This window comes from Streptopelia decaocto, assembly GCF_964273445.1.
Source record: "Streptopelia decaocto genome assembly, chromosome: 27".
Taxonomy (NCBI): domain Eukaryota; kingdom Metazoa; phylum Chordata; class Aves; order Columbiformes; family Columbidae; genus Streptopelia; species Streptopelia decaocto.
In genome coordinates, this window is record NC_138682.1 from 1,576,422 (window position 1) to 1,602,306 (window position 25,885).

The 25,885-nt window shown below is 58.7% G+C and overlaps 1 protein-coding gene across 8 annotated transcripts in view; it reads right to left on the reverse strand.

Annotated features, from left to right (window-relative positions):
- HDAC7 (histone deacetylase 7) overlaps positions 1-25,885 on the reverse strand; it is a 90,000-nt gene that overhangs the window by 8,457 nt on the left and 55,658 nt on the right. For 6 of the 8 annotated variants that reach the window (XR_014186086.1, XM_082073488.1, XM_082073486.1 and 3 more), the window contains 12 exons: positions 9,717-9,913; positions 7,981-8,071; positions 6,898-7,009; positions 6,225-6,340; positions 5,936-6,058; positions 5,207-5,316; positions 4,086-4,202; positions 3,674-3,872; positions 2,565-2,773; positions 2,073-2,282; positions 906-1,131; positions 288-421 (listed from right to left, as the gene is read on the reverse strand). Coding sequence is in view for 7 of the 8 variants with exons in the window: in XM_082073486.1 (XP_081929612.1) it covers positions 288-421; positions 906-1,131; positions 2,073-2,282; positions 2,565-2,773; positions 3,674-3,872; positions 4,086-4,202; positions 5,207-5,316; positions 5,936-6,058; positions 6,225-6,340; positions 6,898-7,009; positions 7,981-8,071; positions 9,717-9,913 (1,844 nt within the window). In the remaining variant the exon portion in view is untranslated. Of the gene's footprint in view, positions 1-287; positions 422-905; positions 1,132-2,072; positions 2,283-2,564; positions 2,774-3,673; positions 3,873-4,085; positions 4,203-5,206; positions 5,317-5,935; positions 6,059-6,224; positions 6,341-6,897; positions 7,010-7,980; positions 8,072-9,716; positions 9,914-25,264; positions 25,380-25,885 lie in introns of those variants that run through there. The other 2 variants (XM_082073489.1, XM_082073487.1) reach the window with 2 other exon arrangements.

Genomic DNA, 25,885 nt, shown 5'->3' on the forward strand with positions numbered 1-25,885 from the left:
GACTGGTGTTCCCTCAGCTGACAGGGGGGGTTAAGGTGACATTTGAAGATCTCTTCAACCCAATCCCTCCTGTGATTCTCTCATCTGCCACTGGAGCAGCTTCCAGCTGCCATCCCAAGCTGGAGATGGTCAGATCAGCGTACTCCGACTTAGCACTGCCAGCAAAGGACAAGTCCAAGCCCTCTGGATAATGAGGCTGAGGAGATCTGGGAGCAAAAGGGATGGAGGTGGGAGCAGGATTCCCCATCGCACCATGAGATCTGCTCGCCCCGGCATCCCCCACTCACTTCGCACTGGCTGCGCAGCCCCCGCTCCTGCAGCCGCGACCAGATGCTCTGGATCCTGCCCGCGTGCTCCGGGTGGTTGCTGTTGTCGCCGCACGAGCACTGGTGTTTGAGCATCACCGAGTCGTAAACCAGCCCTGCAACGCACACAGAGACCTGCTGGCCCGAGACAGGACCGGACACCCAGCGCTTGACACTTCTGACCCTAATTCAGCTCCTTTTCAGGGGCTGGCTGAGACTTTTAACATCTGGAATGATTTGGTTGGACTGAAACGCCTTCCTCAAACCACAGGAGCCTCTGTCCCGACATGACTGAATATGTAAGCCTCTGTCCCAACCTGCCATGGATATGTAAGAGAGACGAACCTCGCCAGCATCACCGGACCAGGATGGCAGCCAAGGGGTCAGATGGGCAAATCCTCTTGGAAAAGCCACCTTAGATAAGGAGAAGGGGCTCCTCATGGCTCGCTCTGCTCTTTTTGCAGCCAACCAGAGCACTCCCAAGCATTTATCAGTCCAGAAGTGACTGAGACTGATGCTAAGCTGCCCCTGGGCATTGTCACCTCCCGCCCAGCTCTTGTCCCCAGCCCAGCTGTGACAGTCCCACATGAAGGACCATACCTGTGGTGAAGTGCTGCTTGGCTGGCTGCTCCTGCACGGGCAGGGAAAGCGTCTTGGAGGCCGTGTCCTGGGCAGGAAGGGAGATGGTGGCGGTGGCAGGAGATGACTGGGCCCTGGAGAGGGGTCTGTGCCCCGCGTGGATGGTGGGGACCATGGGGGGGTCGGCCAAGGGCTGTCGCTTGAGGAGCTGCTGCTGCACACGCTGGTAGGAATCCCAGAGATAGGCCTGATGGAGAGAGGTGAGGATGAGCACCTGGAGGAAGGCACCAGAGCAGCATCCCCTGGCCTGGGGAAGGGACCCCTGTGCTGGGCACCCTCCCAGGGTCCGGATCCGACAGCCTCCTCCGTGCTGGGGGGCTGGGAGGGGGTTTGCAGGAGCTGCGATGCGTCATGGAGCATCTGCTGCTCTCTGCTGGTTTGGTCCCGCAGTGCTGTGCAGCCCCACTGCGGGCCCAGCAATGTGGGGACAGTATCCAGCAATTTGGGGACAGTATCCAGCAACTGGGGGGTGATATCCAGCAATGTGGGGACAGTATCCAGCAATTTGGGGACAGTATCCAGCAACTGGGGGGTGATATCCAGCAATGTGGGGACAGTATCCAGCAACTGGGGGGTGATATCCAGCAATGTGGGGATGGTACCCAGCAATGTGGAGATGATATCCAGCAACTGAGGGATGATGTCCAGCAATGTGGGGATGATATCTAGAAATCTGGGGATGGCATCCAGCAATTTTGAGACGATATCCAGCAATCTCAGGATGATATCCATCTATCTGGGGATGCTCCCAGCAATTTGGGGATGGTACCCAGCAATTTGGAGATGATATGCAGCAATTGGGGGGGATGATATCTAGCAATTTGGGAATGATAACCAGCAATGTGGGGATTGCTCCCAGCAATGTGGGAATTGCTCCCAGCAATGTGGGGATGATATCCATCAATTTGGGGACGATAACCAGCAATTGGGGGATGATATCCATCAATCTGGGGACGATATCCAGCAATCAGGGGACGATGCCCAGCCTTGCTGACAGCAGGAGTGGCTGCAGCTCTAGTCCCTGGCCATTTTGGCCACCTGGGCACATGCCGGCTCCTTGTGGCCAGAAGGGACAGGGCAGCTCCATCGGGCAGCCCGCATCCTCCCAGCTCTGCCAGCCCTTGGTACCTGCTGCAGCACAAGCTCCTCCTGAGGCTGCATCAGCTTCTGCGTCCTCTCGGGCTCCTTCACGCCGCTCCCCGGCCGTGGCGGCTCCACGCGTGTCCTCGCCGGGTCGCTGCTCTCAGCCCCGGCCTCCGGGAGCGTCCCCTCGGCCTCCATGTCCTCCGAGGAGGGGATCTGCCGCAGACGGGGCTTCTCGCTGGATTTAGTCATGCGCTGCGGCCGGAGGGGTCACAAATGAGCAGAGGGAGGTGGCAGGACACAGGGCGGGCTGAGAGGGTCGTGGGGGTGGTGGGACATCTCGGGGAAGGAGCACGAGGGATGCGGGAGCCAAGGAAGCTGAGCAGATTGCTGCTGCAGGTCTGGTGAGGCAGCATCTCATGTGGCTTGGCCCTGGACATCTGGGACTTGCCACCAGCAGGAGGGACGTCACCCTGCGCCCTTGCAGCATCTGTCACCCGCAGCCTCACAGCCCCAGTCTGGGTGCCCATGACTTACCTTGCCCAGATGCGTCTGCTGCTTGAGCCGCTCCAGGAACTGGGTGTGATGCTGCTGGTACACCAGTTGCTGCTGGATGGCCTTGGGGTTCTGGGGCAGCGGCTCCGAGCGGGTCCTGCCCAGGGGTTTGTGATGGCCCGGGAGCGACAGGCGCTCTGCCGAGATGAGCGAGGGGGCGAAGGAGAAGGGGACGGTCCCCAGACCTGGCACTGGAGGGGACAGGAGGGACAGGTGAGGGGTGGCATTGTCCGCTGGGCAGACGTGACATCCTGCAGAGCTCTCGGTCCACACCATGCAAGCAGCCACTGTTTGCGCCCACACAGACCGTCTCCTGACAGCCCCAAAAATGACCGTGACCCAGCCCCAGAGCCCGATATCTGGCAGGGTAGGATGGGTGGGCTATGTCTTTATGGCTCACATCCTTCTGTCCCTATCGCTTTGGCTCTGGGGACAGGATCTGCCTGACCTCAGTCATCTCAGTCCCTGCTCAGCTTCATCCTCAATGGGAGAAGCTTCCTCCTCTATTGGTGTCACAGAGCAGGGAGAGATGGAGCCAGGAATGAGCATGAAGGAGCCAATTCTCTTCCAGCTACAGTCAAAGTGGATTTTTTCTGTACTTTGAGGTGCCAGAGCCCTGGAACAAGCTGCCCAGAGCGGGTGTGGAGCCTCCTCCTCTGGGGACATTCAAACCCGCCTGGACGTGACCCTGTGTGATCTGCTCCGGTGACCCTGAGTTAGCAGAGGTTGGACTGGGGGATCTCCAGAGGCACCTCCAGAGGGAAGAGACGCTCAAGATCATTGAGTCCAACCCCTGGCACTGCCCCATGTCCTGAGAACCTCATGTCCGTCTGTCCAGCCCTCCAGGGATGGTGACTCCAGCACTGCCCTGGGCAGCCTGTTCAATGCCCCACAGCCCTTTGGGGAAGAAATTGTTCCCCAGCTCCAACCTCAACCTCCCCTGGTGCAACTTGAGGCTGTTTCCTCTCGTCCTGTCACTTGTTACATGGGACAAAGCTACTCCCTCAGCTCCAGCTCACGGGAAGGCAATGGATAAAGCAAAGCTCTGCGCTGAGCCAGTGCTGACATGTGTTCCTGGGCTCGACACTTACCTGCCACCAGCGGAGCGTGGGTGACCGAGGGCTCGAGGATGATGACGGGCTGGAGCCGGGGGGACAAGGGGCTCCCGGCCTCGTGCTGCTCCAAGCTAGGCGGCAGGAACATGGGCGAGTGCGTGCCCGCGAGGACGGGTCCGTTCAGCACGGGCACCCGGTGCGCCAGGCTGGAGAGGGGCCGGCGATCTGCCTCCCCCTGCAGAGAGGAGGAGGAGGACGGGGTTAGCGATGGGCTGTGACACAGCACAGGGAGGGGACGGCGTGTCCTCCCCATGCCCACGGGCAGCAGCTGTGAATGCTCAGAGCCAGCGCACGCTCGGCGTTACCCCAGAACCAAAGGAAAGGGCTTCCCCTGCCCCACAGGGAGACTCTGCCCAGTCCTGGGGCTCCCTACAACCTGGCTACCTACCCTGGCGCTAGTGGTAGCCGGCAATCCCAGCGTGATGGCGGGAAGGGAGGCCGCGCTCTGCAGGGCAAACTGGGCCAGGGAGCTCTCCTGCAGCATCAGGCGCTGGGCCAGGGGTGTCTGCACCAAACACAGTCCATCAGTGTCCTGCTCCGGGGGAGCTCGGCAGGGAATGGGCAGGAGAGGGTGGCTGAGCCCCAGCTGCCCTGAGAACACTTGGGCTGGGGCAAGGGACACTGGGGACCCATGGGGACAGCACACAGAATCATTTCCATAGAATCATAGAATCGTTTTGTTTGGAAGACACGCTCAGGATCATCGAGTCCAACCATTCCCCACCTCTGGCACTGCCCCATGTCCTGAGAACCTCATGTCCGTCTGTCCAACCCTCCAGGGATGGTGACTCCAGCACTGCCCTGGGCAGCCTGTTCAATGCCCAACAGCCCTTTGGGAAAGAAATTGTTCCCCACATCCAACCTCAACCTCCCCTGGCGCAACTTGAGGCCGTTTCCTCTTGTTTTATCACTTGGGAGCACAGACCAACCCCCTCCATGCTCCAAGCTCCTTTCAGGCAGTTCAGAGATCAGAAGGTCTCCCCTCAGCTCCTGTTCTCCAGCTGAACCCCCCAGGTTCCTCAGCCGCTCCATCATACTTGTGCTCCAGCCCCTCACGAGCTCCGTTCCCTTCTCTCCACTCGCTCCAGCACCTCAAGCTCTTTCTTGGTGTGAGGGGCCCAAAACTGCCCCCAGGATTGGTGGTTTGGCCTCCCCAGGTCCCAGCACAGGGACGGTCACTGCCCTGGGCCTGCTGGCCACACCAGTGCTGGGACCAGCCAGGATGCTGGTGGCTTTTTGGCCACCTGTGCACACGCTGGCTCTTGTCCCACTAGGGGACAAGAAATTCACACTGATACGGAGGACAGTGCATCAGGAGCAGCGCTGGGCCAGACAGGACATCCCACCATGCAGGGAGAGCGGGACAAAGGGCAGCAGGGGCTGGAGGGGCACAGGGGCGGGTGCTACATTTCCCTGAGCACAGGGTGGGAGGGGGGGATCAGCACCCAACCCGGGGGTCAGGAAGCCCCAAACCACAAGATCTCTGGGTGCGGGGCTGTCGGAGCTCACCTCGTGGGTCATGCCGGGGGCTGCGGGGAGGGCCCCGTGCTCGGTGGGGAGGCTGTCGTTGGGGGAGCTGCAGCCGGACACGGGGGTGCTGCTGCTGCTTGGGGAGGAGTCTGCACAAGGGAGAGAACCATAGAAGCATAAAGTAATTTGGGTTGAAGGGACCTTCAAATGCCACCTTATCCACCATGAGCAGGGACATCGTCACCAGCTCAGGGTGCTCAGAGCCCCGTCCAGCCTGGCCTGGGATGTCTCCAGGGATGCTTCCTCCACCACCTCTCTGGCCAACCTGGGCCAGGCTCTCACCACCCTCAGGGCAACAATTGCCTTTTATCCAGCCTGAATCTCCCTCCTTGAGTTTAAAACCATCACCCATTGTCCTATCACAACAGGCCCTGCTCAAAAGTCTGTCCCTATCTTTCTTTAGGCCCCTTTTAAGCACTGAAAAGCTGCACTAAGGTCTCCCCGAACTTCTCTTCTCCAGCTGAACACCCCAACTCTCTCAGCCGTTCCTCCCAGCAGAGCTGCTCCAGCCTCGCATCATTTCTGTGGCCCTAAAATACAGGTGATGGGTACAAGAACCCAGAGAAGGGCTGCACAGCCCCAGCCCTCACAGCCTCCCCTCCCTCTAAAAGCTTCTCAGTGCCCCGCAAGGGCCAAACTGCAGCCCAGAGCAGCTCCAGCCTGGCCCCAAGGTCACCCCAACCCATGCCCCGGTGTCACCGTCCTCACCGATGGCCTCGGGCGGCCGCCTCTTCAGCGAGGGGGGAGCGCTCTCCTTCCGCGTCAGGGGGTTCTTGCGTCGGTCGAGGCACTTCCTGGGCTTGCATCGCACCTTCAGGTTGGGCTCGGACGCTGCCAGCAGATCAGGGGGTTAGTCCCAGCCCCATCGCTGATATCGCTAAAGCTGGGCTGGCTTTGTGGGGCCAGAACAGCCCCTTCCCAGCTCCAGCCGTCCCCTGAGAGCGGGCAGTGAGGGCAAAGCGGTGGGACGGGGACGCTGTTGTCCCCAGGGCCTTACCCGTCTTCCGCAGTGGAAAATGCTCCGGGGGGTCAAGAGAAGTGCTGGGGACGGGGGGCAGGAAGGTGCTGAGCACCGGAGGGGACGGGCCCTCGGCGTCCAGAGGCTCCGGAGTCCTATGGGGAGAAACCACCTTGTCAGAGACCTTTCCACCACGGGCCACCCCGTGACACCCTCTGGCCTTTCCCTGGCATGGGACAGTCGCTCTGCCTGTGGCCACAAAGGTTTGTCTTGTCGCTTGCCACAAGCCCCTACAGAAGGGGATCCGGATCTGCCTTGTCTGGGAACTAAAGACATGAAGCCTGATGGTGCTTTTTAGGTCTTGAGTTGGATAAGTCCAACAAAGTGAAGGAAAACAACGTGGGGGGAGATTCATCTACCTCCTGCAGACATGGAACCAGGCTACCTCACCCCACCAGACATGAGCTAAATGGAATCTCTAAGGCCCAGGAAGCAGAAGATATCGAAAAGATCTTGCTCATGATAATGAGGCACCACAGGCTGCCCAGGGCAGTGGTGGAGTCACCATCCCTGGAGGGGTTTAAAAGGCGTTTAGATGAGGTTCTCAGGGACATGGTTTAGTGCTGGAGTTGGGTGAGGTTGTGCTTGGACTTGATGATCCTGAGGGTCTCTTCCAGCTGAAATGATTCTACGGAGGATGCCCTTGTTTTACCTGTACGGCATGGCTGAAGGGTTGGGGTTGCTGGTCCTCTCCAGAGCTGCCTGCTGCTTCTTCAGGATGACCTCAGCCAGCTTCTGCTTCACCACCGTGCTGGCCACAGCACCTGCAGAGACAGCAGAGCACGCTGAGCTGAGAGCCAGCGCAGAGCACGGCAAAGGACCCCGCAGACCTGAGCGTGGCCACACAAGTCACACCAGGATGGCTGGAGACCCCTATGAGCGCAAAGACACCGAGAAAACCCCGTGAAGATCAAAGTCAGGGTTGGCTCAGGGAGATGAAGGTCAGCTGGGACTACTGGAGGTTCCCAGAGGGTCGGGGAAGTGTCACTGTCCCACACATCACCAGCGAGTCCCAGCTGCAGATCTCACAGAATCCCAGAGTGTCAGGGGTTGAAGGGCCCTGGAAAGCTCATCCAGTGCAATCCCCCCATGGAGCAGGAACACCCAGATGAGGTTCCACAGGAACCAGGCGGGTTGGAATGTCTGCAGAGAAGGAGACTCCACAACCCCCCTGGACTGGCACTAGATGGCGCAGGGACATCGCAGCCCGACCGGGTTATCAAACGTTTCTGCCCAGCGGGGGGGGACCCCCCAGCCTCTCCCCACCGCCACGGGGCTCCAGCTCAGGAGGCAAATTCACACCCAGCCACAAGCACCATCTACTCGGGCAGCACCACCGCGGTGGCCACAGGGCACAAACCAAGATGACCACAGAGATTTATTGTGACCACCCGTGCAAAAGGACAAAGGACAAACACCAGCCAGGCCAAGGAGGCCCCAAAAAATCATTGCCAGCTGCTAAGTGCCACTTGCTGCCCAGAGGGACCAGATGTCCCCACGGACACCAAGCTGCTCGCACATTGCGGCTCAGCTTGATGCGCAGGACAGAGCTGCTCAGCGGTGCGGACACCGCCACACACCTTTAGACCAAGAGAAGGCAGAGCTTGGGCTGGCTAAGGGCAGAACCACCTTCTGACACCCTAAACTCCATCCCTCTGTGAGCCGAGTCCCCTTGGTTTGGGGACGCGGCTCTTCGGGTGGCGACGCGCGCTCAGTAGACACACAAGGCTCTTACTTCGCTTGCTCTTGTCCTTATTGAGGATCTGTCGCAGCTCCTGCTCCTGCTGCCCCGGTTCAGCTTCGCGGTGCGGGGACTCCATGGTGACCTGCGAGGGGACAGGGACATCAGCACCAGGGTACTCAGAATCACCCAGAGCCCTCCCACGACGACACGGTGACGGAGCGTGTCTGAAACGTCTGTTATGTCATTTTTGGAAACCCGATGGGCAGCCCTGGCCGACGAGAACATGTTGTTTCATCGCGGCGAAGCGGCCGCATCGTTGTCTCCAGAGACGCTCTCCCCAGGGACATCGTAAAACTCAAACCAGTCTGTTTCAACCTGCTGCCTTTCCTGCGTGTTTTGACAAATCTGTAGCGAGGGCATGTTGTAATTCACCGAAAAATAAAAATATGGTTGACTAAAAAGAGGAAAAAATAAAACACTATACTAAAAGTTCGGATTTTGGTGTTTTCCAGAGCTGAAGATTTCAGGGATGATCCCATCTCACAGGAAGCACAACCAGCTCTAAGGGCACAACCAGCTCGAAGGACACAACCAGCTCTAAGGACACAACCGTTGTGGCAGCAGCAGCATCTTGGTGTGGCCTAAGCCCAGTGGGATCCCCCCGGGGCTCCCAGACAAGGATACTGGGACAGTGAGCCCGTGACAGGCGCTGGGAGCCGGGCTGGTGCTCGGGGGCAGAGCACATGGGTGGGAGAAGTGGATCGAGCTGGGTTTTAGTCCGGAGGAGATGGGGTCCAAATGTATCCTGTGCCACCCAAGGGTCATGGAGCAGATGGAGCCGGGACCCTCCGAGGGGCACAGAGAAAGGATGAGCATCAATGACAGGAGAGAAATCCAAGCCGGACAAGGAAGAGCTTGAGGTGCTGGAGCGAGTTCAGAGAAGGGAACGGAGCTGGTGAGGGGCTGGAGAAGGACGGTGAGGTTGGATCTTGGGAACAATTTCTTCCCCAAAGGGCTGTGGGGCATTGAACAGGCTGCCCAGGGCAGTGCTGGAGTCACCATCCCTGGAGGGTGGGACAGACGGACATGAGGTTCTCAGGACATGGGGCAGTGCCAGGGGTGGGTTATGGTTGGACTCAATGAGCTTGAGGGGCTTTTCCAACCAGAATGATTCTGTGACTCTATGACAGTGACGGGGGGTGATCTCTGTGCTTAGAGATGGTCACATCTCACCTGGACGTGGACCCCTCAAGCTGAGCCTGCTCTAAGCAGGACCCTGCGCAGGAACAATCCCATCTAAACCTTGCTGGAATTCTGTGACAATGCGGAGTCCGGCAGCAGAGGCTGTCAGGGCAGGGGCGCCATTCTGGGTGACACTCAGGAATGTCACTGAAGCCTTCGCAGAAAAGCAAAGGAGCTTGTAGAGCGAGCGAGCTGCGCAGCAGATCACAGATGCCAGGCACAGACCACAGACCTGGCCTTGGCAGGATGGAGATTAGGCCTGAAATAAGGACATAAACCCCCCACCTGACTCCCTAACTGGCCTGTTTGTGTCAGAGAGGTCCCTGTGCTGGCTATAAAAAGCATTACAGGGAAAAGAAGGAATTCACCTATTTTAGTGTTGGGATTTCCAGCCTCTTAATCCCTGCCAGAGATGGGAGCTTGGGCAAAGCCAGCCCTGACGCACAGCACCACGAGCTACATGCTTTAGGGGGGCAAAATGAATTCTTCCAAGTGCCCATTACCCCCCACAGGCACTAGAAAAGCGGGTGCAGGTCCCCTCGTACCCTGACGTGCTGATGGGCGAGCTGCTCCACTTGCTGTTGGTGCAGGCTGGCGAGGAAGAGCTGGTGCTGCAGCTGCTGCGTGTGCTTCAGAGCCAGCAGAGCCGTGTCCGAGCCGGGCTTGACGACGCGCTGCCCGATGCGCAGGTCCATGGGGACGGTCTGGGGCACCCGCGGGGAGGTGCACGGGGTCACGGCAGCTGTGGAGACACAAAGGGGGATACGGCTCAGTCCCTGGCTGGCTCACATCACCCCGCTAAGGAGGGAAAGCATCAGGATGGGGCTCGGGGGCATCCCGATGAAGTGGCGCCTTGCTGTTGAGAAGGTTTGCCGCACGCCATTGAGCGCCTGCAGAAAGCTTCCTCCATCAACCCCCTGCAGCGCTCCAGGCTGGGTGCAGAGTGGCTGCAGAGCAGTCGGGCAGAAAGGGACCTGGGGGACTAATGGACAGGAAGCTCAACATGAGCCACCAGTGTGCCCAGGTGGCCAAGAAGGCCAATGGTGTCCTGGCCTGTATCCAAACCAGCGTGGTCAGCAGGACCAGGACAGTGACCCTTCCCCTGTGCTCTGCACTGGGGAGGCCACACCTGGAGTATTGTGGTCAGTTCTGGGCCCCTCAGCTCAGGAAAGAGATTGAAGTGCTGGAGCGGGTCCAGAGAAGAGCAACAAGACTGGGGAAGGGATTGAACACGAGCCCTATGGGGAGAGGCTGAGGGAGCTGGGCTTGTTTAGTCTGGAGAAGAGGAGGCTCAGAGCTGAGCTCAGCACTCTCTAGAACTACCTGAAGGGCAGTTCCAGCCAGGTGGGGATTGGGCTCTTCTCCCAGGCATCAGCAATAGGACAAGGGGCCATGGGCTTCAACTCTGCCAGGGGAAATTGAGGCTGGAGATTAGAAAGCAATTCTGTGCAGAGAGTGGTCAGGATTGGAATGGCTGCCCAGGGAGGTGCTGGACTCACCGTCCTGGAGGTTTTTAAACTGAGATTGGACATGGCGCTTAGTGCCATGATCTAGTCAATGGACTGGAGTTGGACCAAGGGTTGGACTGGATGTCCCCACAACGACACCGACAACAGCCTCGATTACACGGAGCACCTGCTGCAGCAGGGGGGTTATTTTCACCTCACAAAGCCTGGCTTAATTTACCCTGCATGTGCCATGGTCCAGCGCAAAGTAGAGCTGGTCACTCCAACAAAGGGAAGACAAACCTGCAGAAAAGGCGCCCGGCCAAGGGTGGGAACGGGCGGGTGGGCAGGAAATTCAGCACAAGAAGATGCTGCAAGGGGTATAAGGCCACTGCGCCCTGAGAGCAAATTGTTTTCCAAAAGCAGTTTCAATGAAAAAAAAAAAAAAACAACAAAACCAACAAAACCACCACCAGAACCAAATGCAAATGTTGTTATACAGACGGAGAACCACACCCTGTGCAGTTCAAACCCCAACGGCATCGGGGAGCGTGTGCTGGCGGCTGCAATGTTGCGGGAGGAATCTCTGCAGCTCCCACCCCAGCACGCAGCATTTACACAGCGTTTACACAGCATTTACACAGCATTTACACAGCATTTACACAGCATTTACACATTCCATGTGTCCCAAGCAGGGAAAATCCCCTCTGGATGATGGCAAACGCTTCCCAGCTCGATTCTCCAGGACAGAAACAGCCCCGAGCTCAGAGAAGCACCTGATGTTCCCAGGAAGCCCCGTCACAGGGTTTAGCCCATTCTCTCTCCATCTCGCTGATAACAGCCCGGGATTTAATTTGTCTCTGGCTAATTAGCTCTAATTGCTCCGCCCTGCCTGCCCTGCTGTGATACAGAGATTGAAGGAGATTAACAGCCGCAGCCCAAAAGCCACCGAGCTCCTGTGCCCCGTTGTCACTGAGTCGATGCAACAAGATGGGCAGGATGAGCCCCACAGGCCCCTTCGAGCATCAGGCACCAAAAAAGCAGATGAGCACATTCCAGCTGCGTTTTTATGAGCAAACAAGAGTCTAAAAGTGAAGTTCCCCTCATCAGGAAGCCCCCAAGTCTTCTACCTGCCCTTCGACTCCTGCGCAAAGCCGGGGGTCCCAAAAAGGCCGATGTCCTCCCCGGGGGTGACAATTTGTCCCCAAGAGGCTGCAGCGCTTGGTTCCGTCTCCTCGCAGGAGGCCGGACCCATCAAAAACCTCCCCAAAGGGCCTCAGGTCTTGCTAAACATCAGCGATTCTGAAGGGCACAAGCGATAAGCTGCGCCGTCACCTCCTGCTTGTCACCTCCCGCGTGTTCCCACCTCCCGGTGATGAGGAGGAGGGAAAAAACCCCCTGGGGATGAAGGCAGCGCTGCTAACGGACGTGCCGGGCCGCTGGCAGCCGGACAAGGACAGGCTGTAACGAGCACATTTCGGGGTGGGAAAAAGGGATTTTCTGACAGCTCCCAGCCCAAAGCTCCTTCGCGTGACGCCGCCGATCTGATCTGCAGGGACTTGCAGAAGCTCAGCTGGCCCTCGGTCCCCTCCAGCCAAACGTCAGGGAGCCGGGGAGCGCCGCGGGGACCACGTCGGGGGCGGCTCTGAGATGCTGAGGCTCCTTAAACGCAGGAGCATCATTTGGAGGGGAAAAGTGGGGTGTGAGGAGGAAGGGACCAGCCCACCAAGCCACAGCCGCCGTCCTCGGAGCCGATGGCATCCAGAGCAGAGTTGTCACGGCCATCCTCTGCTTGTCATGCTCACGGGGAGCTCCCGTCGCCTTGTTCACCCCATCAGCAGCATCCTCAGGGCCACTCCAGCACCTCCCTGGGGCAAAAGGGAGCGAGAAGGTCCTGGGGGCAACCCCGGGGATGGAGGGGGTGACGGGGACCGTGGCGCAGAGCCGAGGGGGCAGGCACTGGGAATCTCTCTACCTCATCTGTTCGAGTCTTTTTAAAAACAAACTCCGCAGCAGCGGAAGATGAGAAGTGGGAGGGGACGCGTGTGCCGGGGGAGGCCAAGCGGCCAGAAAAACAACTCTCCAGCGCTCGCCCCGCGCCAGGAAAAAGGCCGTCGAGCGTCCCCGCGGTCAGAGCAGCAGGGCCGGGAGATGGTGGTGGCAGCGGGGACCCTGGTGCCACCGCGGTCCCCAGCGCCGAGCAGCGGTGACACGGAGCACCCCGCTGCGCCGGGCCCTGCGGCGCTGGGGACGTTTTGGCACAACGGGGCTGTTCAGGAGGTGGGACAGAGGGAAGATGGGATGAAAAGAAGGTCCCAGGGGAGCAGGGACTGGCCTGGAGAGCCCTGGGGTGACATGGGCATCCCAGCCTGTGCAAAGCCCCAATTTAGTGTCGCTTTAGCAGGGGCTAAAGCCACAGAACTCAGGGCAGTTTTCCAGAGCTCAGAAACGCTGCTTCACACGCCGAGTGCCAGGGTGGAGAGGGACAAGGACCGGCCCGGGACGGTGGCACCGCGAGCGCAGCCCAGCCCCTGGGCAGGAGCCTCGGCCACTGTCCCCATGCCGGGTCCCCTCGGGCGTGTGGCACCTGTGGGGATGCTCCATGTCCCCCCGCGCCAACCCGGGCTCCAGCACCCCCAGGCCCCTCGCAAAGCCCGTCCTGCCCTGGGAGCTCTTTGTTTCTGCCGTGACCTCCCGCTGCAGCTTGAATTCATTTGGGGTTTGATGCCGGGACCTTCGCCAAGAGTTACAGTAAACAACCCCCCTCCCTGCAGCCTCCGATGCTCACACATGATTCTGGGGCAGGCAGCCAGGCCAGCAGCTCCTCCTCTTCCTCTCACCCGAGGAAGGCCAGAAGCACGGCCCCATGAGGGCTCCTGGGGGGCTGTCCCCCTCCCCAAGCCAGCCAGGTCCTAGAGGAACCCATAAAAACCACCAGCACCATGACACGTGGCAACAGAGAGGCTGGGATTGGGGTGTATGGACTGGGATGGCTGGGCTGAGACTGGGATGCTCAGGCTGGGACCGGGATGCACGGCTTGAGACTGGGATGCTTGGGCTGGGACTGTGTAACCTCATCTGGGTGTTCCTGCTCCATGGGGGGATTGCACTGGATGAGCTTTCCAGGTCCCTCCCAACCCCTGACATTCTGGGATTCTGGGATTCAGCAGCCACCACATCACCAACAGCCACCACGTCACCAGAATCCACCGTGTCACCAGTGGCCACCACGTCACCAGGAGCCAGTGTCACCAGCAGCGACCATATCACCAGTAGCCACCACATCACCAGCAGCCACCACGTCACCAGTAGCCACCACGTCACCAGTGGCCACCACGTCACCAGTGGCCACCATGTCACCAGCAGCGACCACGTCACCAGGAGCCAGTGTCACCAGCAGCAACCATATCACCAGTAGCCACTATGTCACCAGTAGCCACCACGTCACCAGCAGCCCCCATGTCACCAGCAGCCCCCGTGTTACCAACTGCCACCACGTCACCAGCAGCTGTGTCACCAGCAGCCACCACGTCACCAGCAGCCCCCGTGTCACCAACAGCCACCACGTCACCACAGCCCCTGTGTCACCAGCGGCCACCACGTCACCAGCAGCGCACTGGGACGGGGCAGCGCTCACTGCGCAAACGGCTTTGCCAACGACCCTGCCATGAAAACCCAGCAAACTCATCCTCTCTGCAAAGACACGACGCCTCCTCCCTCTCGTCCTTCCTTCTGCTAAATAAATCACTAATTGCAAAGCTGATCTGATCATCCCGAAGATGCCAGGAGGTATTTGGGCAGGATCAGCCCCTCTCCCGGACAGGGGGTGACGATTCCTACTCGCACCACGTGTCCCGGCAGCAAAGCAGAAGCACCAGGGACATCATGTCGGTTGTTCTTCTGGGTCACCTCACGCAGCCAAATCTGCCTGGGAGGAAAACGCCGCAACGCCAGCGAACCGGGAGGTGAAGCGAAGCACAAACCACCCGGCACCAGGGCAGGCGGCACCTTCCTGGTGAGATTGCGACACGGCGAGGAGACGCTTCAGCGCAGGGTCCCACCCCGGCGTGCCCTGGGAAAGCCTCCGGCATCGCCAGCACCAGCGCCAGCCCTGTGCTCACCAACCCGGCGTTTTCCAGGCTGCCGGCGCGGGGAAAACAGCCGAAGCACTCCAAGAGCCCACGTGCTCACCGGAGAGGTGTCGGGGGGACACGGAGCGCGGGTGCAGATGGCAACGGGCGCTTTGCAAACAGACAAACAGCTCTCGGAGTCCTGCTGAGCTTTTGGGCAGGGTGGGAGCTGGTGGGAGCCAGTTCCATAGGCTGGAGAGGGTAAATCCGGTGCTTTGGTTGCTCCCCGAAAGGGAATCACCAAGAGCACCGGTCACGCTGCTGCTCTCAGACAGACAGACACCCCCCCCAAAAAAAAAACAAGCAGTGGAGAAATCTTTCCTTTGGCATTTCCTGATTTTTTTTTAAGAGGCGAGATCAGCCGACAGCTGCGCTTAGAAAAGAGGCAAATAAAGCCAAAAAAGCAAACAAACCAGGGCAGGCAGATGATTAAGGAACAAACCAGTCATGTTTGAACTACGCCTTGCAGAGCATCCCCGCAGCATCACAGCCTGCAGCATCCCTGCAGCATCCCTACCTCTATCCCTGTAGCATCCCTGCAGCATCCCTGCAGCATCCCTACCTGCATCCCCGTAGCATCCCTGCAGCGCCCCTGCCTGCATCCCTGCCTGCATCCCTGTCTGCATACCTGCAGCATCCCTGCCTGCATCCCCGCAGCATCCCTGCCTGCATCCCTGCCTGTGAGGCCACCGCACACAGCAACGAGCTTTGTCTGAGGCCGAGCAGCAGTTAAAGGCAGTTGCTTAAAGCAAAACAAACCAAAACAAAACCCAAGTTTCCCATCTTCTGTTGATTAGCCGTGAAAGGTTCAGAGTTCAGCCGGGTTGAAGAATGCGGGTGATTAAAAACATTCCTCTTTAATAAAAGGAAAAGGTCTTCTCCAGAGCCGCCGCACAAGGAAGAAAAAATTAGCTGGAGGGAATTTGTTCAAATTAAAAACACTTAAAGAAGAAACCACACTAAAAGGACTATGTTGAAATAACACGAATATCACAAAGGCAGAGCTGGAGAAATAGGAAATCCCAGAGTCGGGGTACCTCGCGTAACCTCACCCGGCTCCTGGGGTTTCATTACGAGCCCAAATGTTGCGCTCCCCTCAAAGATGAGCAAAAACAATGACACCCCGGTATCGCTGCTCGGGGATGGTGGGGACCCCGAGCCGGTGCTCCCTACCTCCACCTGCCCCCGCGTTCCTGGGGGGGTTTCTCGCAGGACCCCGCAGAACGGGAGGATTTGGGGCGTTCTCCCGGTTCCCCGGCTGCAGCGAGGGGCGCCCGCAGCGTCCCGCCCGAGCCCTGAGAACAGATGGTGCTGGGGGAAGATGTCATGCTGGAGCGCTCGGTTGCCAAGCTGTGATAACTCTTTCTGGAGCACGTTCGCTGCGAGTTCCAAGGGCTTGAAGAACTGGCCAGATGTGGGTGGATCCCTCTCCTCCCTACCAGACATCAAATTCCAAAACAAGAACAGGCTGATGCTTCTCTATGCAAAGCCCCCGAGAGTTTTTCCACAAGGGTAAAACTGTATTTTTCGACTCCGATTCTCGCAGATTTCCTTCTGCAGCACGTTTGCGGAACAGCTTGGAGCCGGGCGGTGATTCAAGGTTGGCAACGTTGCCGTTGCATCACAAAACCAGCTCATGCACCAGGATGAAAAGCGACACACCTGAAACCACCCAGACTACGCACATCCACCTGCGAGCAAAGCGCATTACCGAGGTATTTCAAGGCCATAAATCAGAAAACGCTCTGTTGGAGCCTGCAAACGAGATGAACATCAGGCCTCGGGAAGCAGATCGGGGCGAGATATTCCCCCGATTACTCGCGCTGGTTATTTGCGGCTCATGACCTTTGAGTCAGACGTTTAATCGCCCTCCCTGCAATTTTCTCCCCGCAAATGTTTGTAGTTAGAGTTGAAATTCATGACTCCGGGACTTATAAAATCTCTGGGTGCCCTCAGGCCAACCCGCGCTCCGGGGACACGGGGGGAAAAGCTTCGTACCTGGATCGCTGATGGTTTTAATGCTCCAGCCCTCACCCCAATATCGGTGTTTGCATCATCAGAGATGCAGGACGCGCTATACGTTCCCACAGCATCCATATGGAGCAGAAAGCTCCGCTGCCGAAGGACGACGCACAGTGAACCCTTCAGCACTAAATAACTCAAGGATGGAAGTGGTCCGGCTGTGTTTCCAGTGGAAATGAGGGGGATTGAATAGACCCTCATTGCACGGCCGGGTCTGCGTGGGGGTTTTGGATGCGCTGTTGGTGGGACCAGCAGATCCACGCAGGTGGGGAGGGTTTGGTGCCTGTTTAAGGCAGGTTTTCCACACGCTCTCAAATCCCCATTGCAAGCGTTTTCCCTCCAGGGCGAAGCTGCTCAAGAGGTTCCCAACCTAACTCTGCATCACGCCAAATTCCCCCAAAGCCCTGAGCCGTAAAACCGGACTCAACTTCACCTCCGGCAGTGCTTAAACCACCAAACACCTTCCTTCACGCTCGTGTACGGCTCCCAGAGGAGACGGAGCAACTTGCAAACGTCTCCTCTCCCAGGGAATCACAGAATCATTTCGGTTGGAAAAGCACATTTGGGTTGGGGACAGCACATAGAATCATTTCCATAGAATCATAGAATCGTTTTGGTTGGAAGACACGCTCAGGATCATCGAGTCCAACCATTCCCCACCCCTGGCACTGCCCCATGTCCTGAGAACCTCATGTCCGTCTGTCCAACCCTCCAGGGATGGTGACTCCAGCACTGCCCTGGGCAGCCTGTTCAATGCCCAACAGCCCTTTGGGGAAGAAATTGTTCCTAAATCCAACCTCAACCTCCCCTGGTGCAACTTGAGGCCGTTTCCTCTTGTTTTATCACTTGGGAGCACAGACCAACCCCCTCCATGCTCCAAGCTCCTTTCAGGCAGTTCAGAGATCAGAAGGTCTCCCCTCAGCTCCTGTTCTCCAGCTGAACCCCCCAGCTCCCTCAGCCGCTCCATCACACTTGTGCTCCAGCCCCTCACCAGCTCCGTTCCCTTCTCTCCACTCGCTCCAGCACCTCAAGCTCTTTCTTGGCGTGAGGGCCCAAAACTGCCCCCAGGATTGGCGGTTTGGCCTCCCCAGGTCCCAGCACAGGGACGGTCACTGCCCTGGGCCTGCTGGCCACACCAGTGCTGGGACCAGCCACGATGCCGGTGGCTTTTTGGCCACCTGGGCACACGCTGGCTCACGTTCAGCCCACTAGGGGACAAGAAATTCACACTAAGCTTTTTAACCTCCAAAGCCTTTTGAAAACCCCCGCAGCACCCAAGCGGAGGCAAAACCTGCCCTGCAAACCTGGCGAGAGGTTTCGAATCCAGATTTGAGCTCATTCGCCCACAGGAACCCACGGGCACCGCGCTGCAGAGGGAGCTGGGCACAGGCAGAGCTGAACCACGCGGCGGCTGCGGTTTCACCAACGATCCCAGCACGAGGAATAGAATAATTTCAGGTGGAAAAGAAATGAACCCCGTCCCGGCCGTGCCCTGATGTCCAGCACCATCCGCCGCGCCTACGCGGGCCGATACGTGCGTGCTCGTGCGCATCTCAAGCAATTAAGTAAATAAATGGTGTTTGTACCGGTTTCTCTGCAGAAGGATCAGGTCCCCGTGCCACACGGCTTGAGCGTGGGCAGCAGGAGGTGGGACTGAGGAGCTCATCTCCTGTAACCACAGCCGGGACACAAGGGACAGCAAGTGGGCTCCATCCTCACCTCTGGCACAGCTGGAAAGCTCTGGCACAGCTGGAAAGCTCTGGCAGTCATTTCCTGGCAGCAGTTGCATCCTCCCACCCTCACCGGTCACAGCCCCATCCCCAACAGCAGCAGCAGCCCCGGGGAGGATGCTGTGCGGAGGAGGGCAAGGTATCCCCAGGAAACCTCGCAGCAACCGCCGCTTCCTCCGAAACGGGGAAATTCAGCACCAAAGGGCTGCGTTGAAGGAAAGCCAAGGTTGGCTGGCGGCACCTCGTGCTCCCCAGAGCAGCGTAGGCAGCTTCTGCTCATGGAAACTCCCGAGATTCGGGAAAAGTCATCACATCCCAGAAGGGAAACATCCCCCATAGCGCACAGCCCACCCCGGTGGGTTCGTTCCCTTCCAACCACCCTCAACTGGTCACAGCCCACCTGGGGAATGAGCTGTTAGAGAGCAGCGTAGGGGAAAGGGAGCTGGGGGTCCTGGGGACAGCAGGGTGACCATGAGCCAGCACTGGGCCCGTGTGGCCAGGAAGCCAATGGGACCTGGGGGGGGTTAGAAGGGGGTGGTCAGTAGGTCAGAGAGGTTCTCCTGCCCCTCTGCTCTGCCCTGGGGAGACCACACCTGGAATCTTGTGTCCAGTTGTGGCCCCTCAGTTCCAGCAGGACAGGGAACTGCTGCAGAGAGTCCAGCGCAGCCACCAAGATGCTGGAGGGAGTGGAGCATCTCCCGTGTGAGGAAAGGCTGAGGGAGCTGGGGCTCTGGAGCTGGACAAGAGGACACTGAGGGGGGACTCATTCATGGGGATCAATATGGAAAGGGGGAGTGTCAGGAGGATGGAGCCAGGCTCTTCTGGGTGACAACCAGGGACAGGACAAGGGGCAATGGGTGCAAACTGGAACACAGGAGGTTCCACTTAAATACGAGAAGAAACTTGTTCATGGTGAGGGTGGCAGAGCCTGGCCCAGGCTGCCCAGGGGGCTGTGGAGTCTCCTTCTCTGCAGACATTCCAACCCGCCTGGTTCCTGTGTAACCTCATCTGGGTGTTCCTGCTCCATGGGGGGATTGCACTGGATGAGCTTTCCAGGTCCCTCCAACCCCTGACACTCTGGGATTCTGGGATTCCCTGCTCCAGAGCCACCAGCACACCGTGCTGTCCCCAGTCAGGCGACGGAGAAGCTGCAGATCCTCCAGGGGCTCCCCAAAGCCTTTCTCTGCAGCGGGTCCACGCTCCCCCAGCCCTGCAACTGCACCCCTGCAGGGCTCCAACCCCATGTCACCGGCGCGTCCTCTCCTTGGGGACACAGGGTGAGGGTTTGCGGCGTGAAACCCTAAATATGCCAAGGCCTGCGGGCAAAGCCGAATGAGGATTATAGGCCACATCTCCAGGCAAGGAAACCTCCCCGCTCTGCCTGAACTGGAACAACATGGTGTCTCTTACCAGCCCCATCTTCTCCCTGGACCAGGCTTTGGGCAAGAGGCAACAGTCCCATCTAGAGCCTCAGCATCACCTCCCTCCCTTCAGCCACCACGGATCTTCTTTGGAGAGAGGCTTTGGCACTTTATCCGGCAAAAGAAGCTCCTCCGGGTCTCTCTTCTCCAAGATGCCAAGAGCGGCAGAGCCGTGCGGCAGCGCCGGAGCTCCCGGGAAGCAGCGAGCACCCACTTGGCACAGGACGCCTTGTCTTTCCCCGCCGGGGCTGGTTACATCAGCACGAGAGGATGCGGCCGGCGTGCCAAGGGAAGCGGAGGAGAGATCAAACGATTAGCCGAACCTCTCCTCAATTACCACCCGTTTGCATAAGCGGAGGAGAACATTCCCAACCGGTTTGGACGGCACGTCGAAGGGCTCGTCGGCAGCTCTGCCCTGCACCGTGGGGCTGGTGGGGGAATCATAGAAGGGTCTGGGTTGAAGGGACCTTCAAATGTCACCTTATGCCATGAGCAGGGACATCTTCAGCAGCTCAGGGTGCTCAGAGCCCCGTCCAGCCTGGCCTGGGATGTCTCCAGGGATGCTTCATCCACCACCTCTCTGGCCAACCTGGGCCAGGCTCTCACCACCCTCAGGGCCAACAATTTCATCCTAATAAGGATAACCTAGTCTAAATCTCGCCTCCTTGAGTTTAAAACCATCCCCCCTTGTCCTATCGCAACAGGCCCTGCTCAAAAGTCTGTCCCCATCTTTCTTCAGGCCCCTTTTAAGCACGGAAAGGCCGCACTAAGGTCTCCCCGGAGCTTCTCTTCCCCAGCTGAACCCCCCAACTCTCAGCAAAACCTCCGTCCCCTCGGCTCAAACCCACAACCTGCTTTGCCTCTCCCCACCAGCGAAGGGTCAGGGCTGCACAGGGGCTGCTGTCACCAGCGCCACAGCTCAGCCCTGACATTAATTCATTTAATTGCTTCGTGCAGCTCAGCGAGAGCCCAGTTTGACTCATACACCTCCAGGGAAGAGCTCGAGGCTCCGAAGCGGCGTCTTGCTTGATCTGCAGGCGCTGAGACAAAACGGCCAGGCTCCCACAATACCCACTCGCAGCCAGTGACTACTCGAGGGGACCTGCCCATTAATTGGAGCCTCTCTGTGTGCTGCGGAGAAGGAAATCCCTTTGGCAAACGCTGGCCGAGCTCCAGGGCTGGGCTGGAAGGCAGATTCGCTCATGAAAAGACAATTTAAAAAGAAAAAACAAACAAAACTTAAGGCCCGATACAATGCAGAGAACAAGGAGATGAGAGAAACCCCGGTGGTCCCAGCAATATGGGAAAGGGGCACAAACAGAAGTTCCCGACTGCTGAACCACCATCAGCAAAGGCACAACGGGAGTTCAGCCCAAACCTTGCGCTGAATTTCAACGCTGTCAGGCTCAGCTTTGCCCTGCGGGGCCTGGGGACAGCGCTGTCCCCAACCACCCCCCGGCCCAGCGTCCCCTCCAGTCAGAGACGCGGGGTTTAGGACGAGGGTTATTTATATGTGGGAGGAAGGAAGCTGCGACATTTGCAGTTTCCTGCACAAACACACTTGTGGCCCCATCGCTGCGGGGCCGCCTGGCGCTGCCTCCCCTACCTGGGTGCTCGTGGAGAGGCCAGGAGAGCACGGCCCTTGGCTCAACATCATCTGTGCAGCTGGGCAAGGCGCAAGCATCCATCCTTAACGCAGAGGGGGCTGGAATGTGCCTGGATCCAACAAGCCCCTCTGCCACACCATGGGGACAGCGGTGACAGCCACCCGGTGGGAAATGTGGGTGCGCGCAAGCTGCTGGGAAGAGATCCGTGATGCTGAAATCCAGGGAATGCCACCCAGGCTGGAAAAGCGACAAGAAACAGCGCAGCCGAGTCATCGGGGAGGACAATAAAGGTGATGAAAGGAGTGGAGCATCTCCCGTGTGAGGAAAGGCTGAGGGAGCTGGGGCTCTGGAGCTGGACAAGAGGACACTGAGGGGGGACTCATTCCTGGGGATCAATATGGAAAGGGGGAGTGTCAGGAGGATGGAGCCAGGCTCTGCTGGTGACAACCAGTGACAGGACAAGGGGCAATGGGTGCAAACTGGAACACAGGAGGTTCCACTTAAATCTGAGCAGAAACTTGTTCGTGGTGAGGGTGGCAGAGCCTGGCCCAGGCTGCCCAGGGGGTTGTGGAGTCTCCTTCTCTGCAGACATTCCAACCCGCCTGGTTCCTGTGGAACCTCATCTGGGTGTTCCTGCTCCACGGGGGGATTGCACTGGATGAGCTTTCCAGGGCCCTTCAACCCCTGACATTCTGGGGTTCTGGGTCTCTGTGAGCGCTGGGGCTGCAGAAACGCCAGGAGGACCCGGTGTCCTGCACGCAGGTGGAGCCCGCCCGGGGAAAACAGGGAAGGGAGGGACCTGGGAGGGGAACGCGGGGGCCCCGAGGCCGCCCAAGCGCCCGGCGGGGACGATGGTGCAGCGGGGTGTGTGCTGACACTGCTAATCCCACAAGGAGAGCTCATTCTGCCGCTGAGCCATGCAAATATATGGGAAAAAAGGAAAATAAATAAACAGACTAAGCACCACGGTGAGCCCAGCGCAGCGGCGTTAACCTCACACACCGAGGAATCAGTGTCGGAGTTGGGATTTGAGCCCTCGGTGCCGCTCTGGGTCAGACCTGGTGTCAGCTCAGCCTCATCCAGGACTCTTAAAGTCACTTTGTGTTGGAACAAACAACAGCGCTTGGCTGGGTGCTCAGTGCAAAGCTGACCGGGATTCACCTCAGAATCCCAGAGTGTCAGGGGGTGAAGGGCCCTGGAAAGCTCATCCAGTGCAATCCCCCCATGGAGCAGGAACACCCAGATGAGGTTCCACAGGAACCAGGCGGGTTGGAATGTCTGCAGAGAAGGAGACTCCACAACCCCCTGGGCAGCCTGGGCCAGGCTCTGCCACCCTCACCACGAACAAGTTTCTGCTCAGATTTAAGCGGAACCTCCTGTGTTCCAGTTTGCACCCATTGCCCCTTGTCCTGTCCCTGGTTGTCACCAGAAGAGCCTGGCTCCATCCTCCTGACACTCCCCCTTTCCATATTGATCCCCAGGAATGAGTCCCCCCTCAGTCTCCTCTTGTCCAGCTCCAGAGCCCCAGCTCCCTCAGCCTTTCCTCACACGGGAGATGCTCCACTCCCTCCAGCATCTTGGTGGCTGCGCTGGACTCTCTGCAGCAGTTCCCTGTCCTGCTGGAGCTGAGGGGCCACAACTGGACACAATATTCCATATTCCACCTCCACGTGAAACGACGCTCATGCATGACCCACCCAACACAAACCGCTCGGCAACGTCCGCAGGGGACGTGCCCGCCCTCTGTCGCACTCACCCCCAGACGTCATCGCGTCCCTCCAAACCCTCGCGGCTCAATGTACTTGCAGAGCAGAGCCCCAAAACGTGACGGCACCAGGCGAGGCACCCAGCGGGCGATGGGAGCCCCAGAATGGGCTCTGCCGGTGGTTGCGAACGCAGGCGCGGCCGCTCGCCACACCCGGCGGTTCTCACGGCGAGCGCCAGCCTTGGCAAAGCGCTGGGCCCGCTGGCAGCCGGCCCCGTCACACTCATTAAACGCAATTAAAGCGGAGCGGGTGTTCCCACCTCCCGCTGCACCCCGCTTTGGGGGATGTATCGCTTTTAGACAAAATAAACAGGGAGGTTTTGCGTGGGCTCGGGCAGGTGGTTGGCACCCGGCAGCAGGTGGAAATGTCAAAGTCTGCGGCGGGGAAGCAAAAGCCACGGCGGAGCGGACATGGAGTCATTTTGGTTGGAAAAGACCCTTAAGATAATCGAGTCCAACCATAACCTGGATCCAGCGCTCAAGCTGGGCGGCTAAACCTTCCACTCCAACCCCCTGTGCTGCGGCATCTCCCGGAGACAAACACAAACCCTTTTCTGCTCTGCAAATGGGAACAGGCAATAAGAGAGACCATAACGCAGCTCACACCACAGTTTGCTCATATTGAAAAGGGGGAAAACTTCTGCCCCAGCCTAAAGTGTTTTATTGCATAAGCTCCTCTGGAGTGATTTCTAAGCTGGTTTAAGGAAGAATTTGCTATCCTGCTGCATTCTCTGCCTCCCTATGACCACAAAAAGGAGGAAGGAGACAGCTGAGCCGTCTCCTCCTCCATCCACGCACCCTCCACTCCCTTGCAAACCCCGCACGGGGCGGCCGATGCCAACACAACGGGACACGCGGGGCCAGAACCTCGGGGAGGATTAAACCGCCGAGAAAACACAAGCGAGGTCGTCACCCCGACCCCCTGGAGCCTGCGGGTCGCTGGTGTTTCTCGCTAAGGCTCCATCGCCCTGGTACCGCCACACACCCCCCGTCAGCTCCCGGGGTTCCTGGCGGGTTACACGGGCTGGCCTGACCCCGGGCTTTGTCAGGGACGTTCGGTAGCTCCAAATTGGGGTGTAGAGGGTGTCCCCGGGGGTGGTACCATGCACAGGGGATGCTGCTCGAGGAGGATGAAACAGCCGCGTCGTGTCCCCATCGACAAGCCAAGGAAACAAGGCAAAAGGGATCCGTGAAGTTTTCTGCTCCCCCATGGAAAAACCAGCAGCGCTGCTGAGTCCTGGGTCTGTCCCGGGACAGACTCAACACCAGCATTTGATATGTGGGATTGAACTGAGACTCTTCTGGCTGTCCCGAGGTGATCGCAGCTGAGCTGGGAGCCAGTGCAGGAAGAAATGGGCTTTTCCCAGTTTGGATCCTACCAGGAAGCACTAATCACCCCAGTAAAACTGGTAAAACTCTCCCATACAATCAAACCCTAAGAGATGCGTCATGGGCGATTCCTCCTCCCTTGAACAAAGGCAGAGGTGTGGCCGAGACCTTTGCTTTAAACGTTTGGGGTTTACTGGTGCTAAAGGGATTTAGCCAGAGCAAATTAAGATCATTTCCCATCTTAATTAATTCTGCTTTCGCTTCCTGGCACGTGGCCTCGTCCGGCACAACGAGGAGGCTCCGCTTTGCACGGCCATAGAGGTCGGTGATGGGCGAAAACACAGGCAGGACCCTGCAGCGTTTCGTTGCCATCATCAGAGCCCTGTCCACAAGACGAAGAACTAAAATAATCCCCCCTCAAAAGCCAGAACCCCCTTTCACGGCCATATTGCTCCATCGCAAAGCGAGGGGTGACATTCCCCATTCCCCAGCGCACACTTCTAATGTGTCCAGAGGCACCTGAAACCATCCCCACCGAGGGTCGTCGCACCCCTGCAGCAACACCTCCACACACACGTCCCCACCACGACACGCAGCTCGGGGTGTTTATAACATCAAGATCCCTCTTTCCCTTCCCAAAATACCTTAATGTTGAGCGCCAGCAATGTCACCACACCGCACCGCTGGGGTGGTGGAGGCAGCAGCATCTCCCCCGGCGTCGCCGAGCACCACGGATCCAGCTAAAAGCCACGTTGCAGAGTTATGTCGACGGAGCTCCGAGCGCGGGAGGACGCATCTGAGCCCGCGGGACAAGGCGCATCTCCGCTGCCAAGACTGTGCAGAGGAGGGGAGACCCCGGGGACGGCTCCGGCCACGGCGCATCAGCCCCCTGACCTGGGCGGAGCGGGACGGCGCTTGGAAAAGCAGCGATTGTGCTTATTGCGCAAGGGCCGGGGAGAAAAAAAAAGCCTCTCCCCGCCCACCCCACATCCCTTTGAGGCAAAAAGGAAGAAGGCTGGAAACATCCTTCCTCTCCTGCGGACAATGCGATGGAAATAGCACGGGAGGAGCGGTGGCGGGGCCGCGGCGGTGGCCGGCGGCAAGGAGCTGCGCGCGGCTCCGGCTTCCTGCCATTGTCCCCAGCGCTGTCCCCGCTGTTGTCCCAGTCACGGCTGAGCCATGCACGGCTGCACACCCAGTCGGCAAACCCCAAAGTTGTCCCTTTGCCCCAAAGGACCGGCCCCGAAATGCAAACCCATCACAGC